This window comes from Haemaphysalis longicornis, unplaced genomic scaffold (assembly GCF_048455015.1).
Source record: "Haemaphysalis longicornis isolate Haplotype H1 unplaced genomic scaffold, Haemaphysalis longicornis Haplotype H1 scaffold_6, whole genome shotgun sequence".
NCBI classification, from domain to species: domain Eukaryota; kingdom Metazoa; phylum Arthropoda; class Arachnida; order Ixodida; family Ixodidae; genus Haemaphysalis; species Haemaphysalis longicornis.
In genome coordinates, this window is record NW_027526407.1 from 29,008,228 (window position 1) to 29,016,835 (window position 8,608).

General features: G+C 46.9%; 1 protein-coding gene across 2 annotated transcripts in view; it reads right to left on the bottom strand.

Annotated features, from left to right (window-relative positions):
* The window catches only part of LOC144142394 (uncharacterized), a 30,854-nt gene extending 22,265 nt beyond the window's left edge, over positions 1 to 8,589 (bottom strand). The window contains exons 1-3 of one of the 2 annotated variants that reach the window (XM_077673883.1): positions 8,483 to 8,589; positions 682 to 869; positions 510 to 608 (exon numbers count right to left, since the gene is read on the bottom strand). In XM_077673883.1, coding sequence (XP_077530009.1) covers positions 510 to 608; positions 682 to 715 — 133 coding nt within the window. In that variant the 5' untranslated portion in view covers positions 716 to 869; positions 8,483 to 8,589. The remainder of the gene's footprint in view (positions 1 to 509; positions 609 to 681; positions 870 to 8,482) is intronic. The other variant, XM_077673884.1, reaches the window with a different exon arrangement.
* Between the last annotated feature and the right edge of the window lie 19 nt (positions 8,590 to 8,608).

Consider the following 8,608-nt stretch of genomic DNA (forward strand, 5'->3'; position numbering starts at 1 on the left):
CAATAGGACAGCCATGGCCCGAATGACGTCGCAGAGGCCATGCCAGGGGCGCATAATGAGGAGAATTGAAGAGAGAGCGGTTGGTTTTTCTGCGTCTTTCACGGCGATTTGCACGCTTACTGCTTCACGTGCACGTGTACTATTTGGCTCGGGTGTTCCTGAAAGTCTAATCTAAACGCCGCGCAGGTTTACTTGCACTGCACGAAGAGTGCTGCAGGGTCCCTTTAAAGGTAAACATATATTTACACTAAAAATATTTGACGTGATTTGCAGTCAGTCTTCATTGTTTGTATTCGATCCACAGCAAAAAAATTTTGCTGTCTGCGAATCTGTACAATGTTAATTTTGAGACAACCAGGGGGGCTGAATGACCACACTGGCACATAATGCCAAAAGAAAAACTACGGAGTTCAGACAACTCTCGCAGCCAGGTGCTTGTTGAAGGAGAGCTGAAAAAACACAAAACAAAAAAATGTAATTTCATGCAGAAAAATTTCTACATATCGAACCTGGCAACATGTCCTCGGTCTGGCAAATGGAACTCACAAGGGTCAAGGCATCTGTCTGAGTGGATTCCTGCGTGCTGCCACGATGGCCACACTGTGAACCTTTGAATGAACAGAGGCGGTCTGTTGGTTAAACTTTGGAAAAAGATGGTTTAAACACTGCTCGCAGGCGCACCTTTGCTTTTCCTGCGGGGTCTAGTGGCCTTCATTCCTTGGCTCGGCACTGGCTACGGTTCAGGAATTGGCGTTGGTCACACACCACAGGCTCTCCGGTGTAAGCGGTCTCCAATCGAAACTGCCAAACCTTGCATTCCAGCTGACTTAGAGGGCTCCCTTCAGCTTCTCTGCTCCCATTCTGGTGGCCTGGGCAAACCGCGCCACAAAAACATACTCAATCCTCAGAGTAATCGGCCTGCCATCACTTCATATCCTGCAAGAATTGCAGAATTAACAGCGTGTGTGGGCTACCAAAATCTTCACCACCAGCGTATGAGCAACAGGCTTCTACAGCAATGCATCTCTGCCAGTGACAGTATTTGCTCCCTACATTCACAAGTTATTTAATCTTACTCGTGCAGTTTCCAGGAAATAAAATTACACCATCTTCCCGTAGGGGAATCCTGAGGAGTATGCGAAGCAGCCATGAGGTCGACTGAAGTTCCCAATAGTTTTCAGTTCGTCGTTTCCGTTGACGTTTAGCTTCGCGTGCCTTCGTTGTATCAGTAGCTTCTTGACGCAGTTTGAACGAGTGAAAGATATAAGGCGCGTTCGTAGCACATGCTCCCGTCTCGGTTTGTAGCGCAGTGGGAAGAGCGCCACGTACCTCCCGTTGCACCGGGCGCCGCCTAACTATTTCTTTTTATAGTGGACTGCGCTGACGTCAGCCCAAACGCTGACGGGGCTGAAGAGACGCGCATGCGCAGTAGAGTGCGGACGGGGGACAACGACAACAAGGGAGGGAGGGACACAGCCCCGAGCATGAGATGCTTCGCATCTAAAATTTAGGTGCACAAGCAGCACATAATACGCAGCGTGCCCCAGCCACATCCCCTTCTAAGCAGCCCAATCTTACAATTGAAAACATTCTGGAAAACAAATGCCAGCACGCACACATTTAATTTCGGCAAAATAGGGGGTGAACTGCGCAAAAACCACCCACACTTCAAGCTTACGAAGATAGTAGTGTTTTTTTTACTACACAAATCAGTCAAACTTCTGTTTGAGTTTGCATTGCATAGATGGGCGCAAATGAACACACTCTTTCTAGTTCATTTTGTCACTTGATAAAGCCTTTTATAAATTGACAAGATATATTTTATAAAACATATATCACATAATTTTATAAAGCTTGAAAAAAGAAAAAAATTGATGTGACGTCTGCAGTGGCCGCAATGACCACAGCAGTAATGTGAAATGATGAGAACCCTTCTTGCGATGTGATTGAACGTCCAAGATTTCAAAGTTCATGTATATCCGCTTAAGTGTGAGTCAATGTTATTTTCTGGCACAGTACTATCGGAAACAAGCCTATGTGTCAGAACGAAGTTCTTGCGGTTTATTTTTGGAGAGTTGTTCAATCTAGTTTCAGTTTCTGTTCCATGCAACACGTCCATGTGTACCAGCGTAATTGCTATGACCTGCTATTCCCATGTTGGCTGCAGAAACGGGCTGGATAATCCCCCTAGCAGTGCTTTGAGTTACCAACTATCATTGTAGGCAGTGACGAAGGACGAGCCGAGGGAGATGCAGAGCTGAATGCCCTACACGCCCCCGGAGCTTTCCTGTGTCCTCTGCGTAGTAGCCACTGGGTATTTAGGGCACATTGACACAAGGCTTACAGCAGGCACATTCGCAAAAAAAAGAAACAGTGCCTCAAATTCAACACCCCACCAGGCGATGCTGCTCGAGTGGTGCTCAACACGAATTGAGCCACGCGAACACATCAGAGCGTTCACAAAAACAAGTATATAGGCCGTGGTGTACTCTGTCATGTTGCACATTGTTGTTTACTTGTTAGATTGCAGCACTTCAAGCTGCTAAGCTGAGCATATCTTGAGTAACACTTGTGCGTTAAGCTTCTCCCCAGCTGCCACAAATATTATCACCAGTGACTGCATTCCTTCAGACAAGAAAAGTGATTGCAAATGTGTAGTGATGCTATAGACCAGCCTGCTAGTTTACCCAGTGACAAAAATGTCTATGCTCCCTCTTCCATAGGAACCGGTAAAACAAGAAAGTGAAATGTGCCTTCACAGGAGCAGTTGAATGTTTATTGTTCATCGATATGAACTTGCAGGTCGCTATTTATATTTCGTCGGTATGGTACCGTTAGACGCATCAACATTCGACACTGGATTGCATGCGTTGGAGCATTACATAAATCCGACTGAAACCACAGGCGCTCGCAAACCGTCCGTGCGAATGAAACCAAACGGGTTGTCTGCGAATCGTTTGGTGGACACACGGTCCGCTGCAGCGAAAGGAGCAGCGGACTGTGCCATGAGCACGACATTCGCAAGTCGGCTTCTACGCAGCTTACGCTGCGCCTCCCCCGTACACGTAGGTGCTGGCATCGAGGCGCCAACTGTTGGCGCTCATAAGCGTCATGCTGCACTACTTGCTTCGCCTCTCCTAGATGGCAGCACCATCTGAAAGGAACGCTATAAGGCATGTTTGTTGTCCTTTTCACGCGTCTGTTCATAGCGCAGTCGGGAGCACATTTCGTACCTCCCGTTGCGGCAGAAGAGTCCGTGGCTCGAATCCTGGCGCTGCCGCATCAATCGGAGTTTTTCTGGTGATGTCATTTCTGTGATGGTATGATGTCAGATCTGGTGAACCCCGGCACTTAACACTTTCGTGTTAAAAGTGCTTTTTCCATCTTGGTTTTATGCTTCACGACAAGAGCTTCGGTTGATTACAGTAAGTTTGGTGACTTTTCTCGCGCCTTTACTTGGCCTCACGTTTTTTACATGCGTACCAGTCACATGGCCATATGCAGCCGTAAGCATATCTGTCTTGTCGTCCTTAGTTTTTTTCTGTCCTGGTTTATAGTGCTTGTTTTCTTGAAGCAGCTTACAACTCCACTGAAGCAGAGTTATTGAAGCATCATATGTGCCAGTGTAGGATAATTATTGTGACTTCATTGACTTTTTACTAAGCTTAACAGTCTCAAAACAACAAAATAAAGCCACATTTTTCTGGAACCAATCCTGTCCGGGTTCCGGGTTCACTGTGCGATCAAATTGCTATGACCTTCCAACGGCCAGCCGACTTATTTTGTCAGCATTGTTTGTAGTTGGTGGGTTGGCAAGGCACGCAGCCAGCGCAGTCAAGCCTATTTGAAAGAGCACACGTCATAGGAAATGTCACGGGAAATTGGCAAGGAGGATGCGGAAAGGAGAAGACCAATTTCAAATTGATTTTTCTACTAAATAAATTCACATAAATACACCCAGGGTTTCTGAAACCTGGCCTGGGGTCTTCAGGCTCTCCTGTCCAGAAGTAATACTACACTGTTTACGAATCTCTTGTGTCCCTTTAAAACTGCACTGGTCCACATCCATAGAAAATGCCAGAACATAAAAACTGTTGAAATGGCTCATAAAAACTAAGGCACAGAGAGTGAAAGCAGGGGAATCCCATGATCTCATCCACTTACCGCACCATCATACAGTGCTCGGTGGTGATATTGGTCAAAGACACCTGCAAGGCTGTCGACAGCAACCAGAATGATCAACCCAGCTTAGGAGACTACCAGCCCAGGCAAAGGTGATTGCTTCAGTGACGAAGCTCACGTCCACTGACTTTAGTGAAGCTGCTGAAATATGGAACCTGCTGGAGAACTAAGCCTTATTCATGGCTCAGGCAGCACCTTTTGCTGGCATGCAATATTACCGCAAGTAGAACATGTGAATGACCCATGTCCGTGGATTGCAGTGCTGTCCGACAGCAGTCCAACTCAGCACTAGAGTGCCATCTTATAGCACTCGAATTTTCAAGGCTTGGCTGACGTGCTGCAGAATGCCTGACGTTACGGTGTAGTGCTTAGGTCGCCCTCTGATCCCAAGGCACGAATTTCGAATACCACGGTTGCATGATGTTTATTTTCCTGACTGAGGTTATTATTCAGTTTTAGGGCTTTGAATTCTTACTTACCGTATTTTCTGGTGTATAAGTCGTTTTTTTTTTTTTCTAAAATTTTCGTTGGTGCGATTTATCTACCGGTTCGACTTATGTATGGGATTAATTTGGTACGCGGCAGCTGCCCGTGGTCCGCGCTCGAAAAGGTGCCTGTGCGCTGCATGATGTCAGCACACGTTAAGAGGCACAGCTCTATGGTCTAAATGAATGAATTATCTGTTATCGAGTCGGAGGAAGAAGGCTTCGATGGTTTTGCCTAAACGCCGTCTGTAAGTACATGTCATCTGTGTGTATCAATAAACCATTTTCGAGAAATTAGTTCTGTCTAGACTTTGGACAGTATATGCAGATGTCTAGCACTGCTTACCGGGAAATGGGTTCAGAGGCGGCGGCCACCGCAACCATGTAGTTTCGCTGAACTTTCTAACGAAATGATCCTCTATGGGTTTACCTGATTAACAAGTGCATTTTGTACACACTTATACACCGGTGTGACTTGTATACTTTTTTTTGTGGAAAAACTGCCATTTTGTGGGGGGTGCGACCTATACAAAAGTGCGACTTTTAGACTGGGAAATATGGTACATGCGATAAACTAATGTTATCTTAGGAAGGCCATGCTATGTTAGGTTAGTTTAGGTCAAGTTGAGTTAGGTAAGGCTGCGGTACGAAACGAAAGCCAACACTTTTAATTTAGCCATTCGTAAAGCTTGGAGGAGAACAAAACAGTGCCATGCATGATGTTAGGCAAGGTACCCCAGCCGGACATCACTTAAGTGGAGTAGTGATATTGACACCAGATGGCATTTAAGGAACAGCGATAAACAAACCAAGGTGTGACAGTTACACTAAGTGAGACTCTTTTCCTTTTCACATGTGTGTTTTACGTACAGAGGTTTCCATTCGGGCTATGAGAAATGCAGTGGCAGAGGCCCATGGAATAATGCAGACCATTTGGGGATCTTTAACGTGCCGGCACATGACAGCATTTGTTTGTCACCTATGTCAGAAAAACAGCTGTCACAACTGATATTCTAGCAATAATGTGATTGGACGAAGGCTCAATGCATACCGCATGTACGGCCATTGCAGCTTTTTACTGGACTGTGAAGGCACATCTGCCACAATGTATCATTAGGCTGCTTCAATAATTCTGTCAGTCACAAGGCCCTGTGTTTTCCCAAACAGCGGTACTTGCAGCTGTATTAAGGCCACAGCATATCTGCTAGGCATGCGGAAAGAAGTGCGAAAAACTGAGCATGCTTTACTAAACTGATGGCTCACAGCCCGAGATGATGGAACACAAGGGTTGAAACATAGACTTTTTTTTTCTAAAATAAACGGTTGATAGAAAGTGCCTGTGTTGTGCACGTCCTTGTGTTTCGTCTTTTTGCACTGTGAACCATGCATGCATGAAGGGTTGTAAACACAATTTGCACTGACCACAGCATCAACCACTTCGTCCAGTCAAGTCAAACATGGGGATATTTATTCTGATGATGTCAGCTGGCTCCGGACAGATGAACATGGTTAAGTAGACAAGTGGGTGCCTAGAGTAAGGTGTGTTACAATGCTACCTACCTGCTATTTCTAAAACTGGCCCATTATGTATAGTGCGGTCCAATGTTAAAGGAAACACGGAAATTCAGTTTCCACGCTTGTAAAACGCACATGTGCCTACTCACTGAGTACCTCGAGCCGTGCTGAGGGCCAAATTTCGAAGGCACACCCGTCAGCATTAGAAGATGTTTTTAAACACAGTCTTGTTAACAGTAGAGGACGCTGTACATGGTGGCACAGCTTTGCAGTGAAGCCTGCCAAAGAGCCCGCGGATGTTGTACCAGTTGAAGTGGAAACAGGACACAGTACGGCACTCAGTGTCCAAGGAAATGGCGTGCACACGCGCATCAAAGGCATGCGCAAAGCTTGGCAGAAGCCTAGCACAGTTTTTTGGCTGCTGCATTAGACATGCTATTCCGCTCCTCACCAGTTATGAAACTGCCGGCTAGTTGGGGGCTTCAGACAGTTTGGGCAGATGTGTGGCCAATATGCGTGCTGTGCCTCTTGCCACAAACTGGTGGATAAAAAAACTGGTGCACCTTGCACGAGTGGTGCAAGGCTGGCAAAACGGTAGAGCTGGCAGCCCCTCTCCCTTGGTCAGAGACCTGGTCGACTTTAGCACCACACATGGATTTCCCCACTTGCCGCTAAAGGTTTTCCATGACTGGCAGGCCTGGTTCGTTTTTCCCCCCTCTCCCAAAGCGGACAGACTTGGCAGCAATGAAATTAAATTACTTTTTGCTGTAATGAGTAATATAATGAATTACTTTTGAGTGTTGGTAATTTAGTAATGTAATAAATTACTTTAGGCCAGTAATTTCATGGAAACTACTCATTACTTTCCCAATTACCTTTGACTACGATATAGCCTCCTGCTGCTCTTACGGCATAAAAAGTTGACCAAGTAGAGTTCCAATGCCCCGAGAGTCTCTGGGCATTGGAACTCTATGAGCGTGAAGAAAACAATGCTTCAATGAGAGCTCTGCCTGCCTTCATGTGCGTCTTCGTTCTCTTTTTATGCGTTCCGGGAATGCCGTGCGACAGTCAGTCGGGTTAAACAAAGACGTGCAGATTGTGTTCAAGGCTTCCTTACACCGGTCACTGCTGCAAGCCCGTTGTTATGAAGGCACGTTTTTTTCATATGGTGGGGATAAGCATGGAAGCACGCGAACCGTTTGTCGAATGATGAATTTTCGTTAAGTTGCAAAGTAATTTCATTACTTTTGAAAAGTAATCGTAATCGGCCACCTGTAATTTCTAATGCAAATTAATTACATTTTTGAAGATTGTAGGAAAGTAATGAGTAATGTAATTTAGTGGCCTGCTGAGGGTGGCATGGCCTCCGTCAGGCAACTGGTTTGCCTTTGGCCATGTCCCCCAAGGCAATGTTTTGCAATATTGTCTCGAATAAACTTGTATATGAAAATAAAAGTTACTTTTTAGAAGTAATTTTGCCATCTCTGAGCACGCGCTAGGCCCCGCGGCAACCAGCTTCGCGCACTCGGCCCCTGTAGCGCGAACTCGGCGGCTGTGCTCTTCGTTTCTGGCGCGAAAGCACGTAAACTGGCGACAACAGCACACGTGAGGTCACGCCCACGAACGCTGGGCAGTGTTCACGAAGGTCGAGCTGGTCGGCGCCGGACGGGGGCGCACGCTCCCGGGCGCTAGATATTTTTTGTCTTTTTTTCGATCTCATCACGTGGCGCAAGCTGGACGACGCCGGGAGCTCCTCACAATCGAGGCGCACGCTCATGTGCGCTCGGCTCGGCTGAGTTTTCTGGTAACGCGCTTCACGGCGGAATTCAAAGCTTAAACAGCTCTGGTGTTAAAACCTGCGCAGCCAACTGACTCTAAATGAGCCTTCACTGGCGCGCTACCCATCTTCAGGGCCAAAACGTCACGGGGCTCAGAAAAGTGGCCCTGGGGTGCCTAGGGCTGCTAGCATGTAGACAAAAATCGGCAGGGGTGCTTCGGCTGCCTGGGCTTTCGTCCGCACGAAGCCTACAGTTACGCGGTTTACGCCTGTTAATACAGATATCATTATCATTGCAGCGTCTCCGGCTAGTAAGCGCTAGGCAGCGGTTTGGCGGGTAAAAATCAAGCACACTGCTCTCGCTGCGATCTACGTGAAGCAAGCGTGACATGGGTTGCCGGCGTACGCTTGCGCGATTACTATGCTCGGGATGCTCGGGAGTCCCTGACGATTCCCCGTAATCAGAGCCTTCCAAACAACTAGAAGGCTTCTGCCCGTAATAGAAAGCTCCCTCTGTACGCACCTTGTAAAGACAATTCCAATTGCACCGCGCGGTATTTTCCTCCAAGCGCCGAAAACAACAGTGCAGACAGTGAGCCTGTTCAGCCCAACCGATCCAAGAAAACACAAATAATCCCGCTTTGACGCC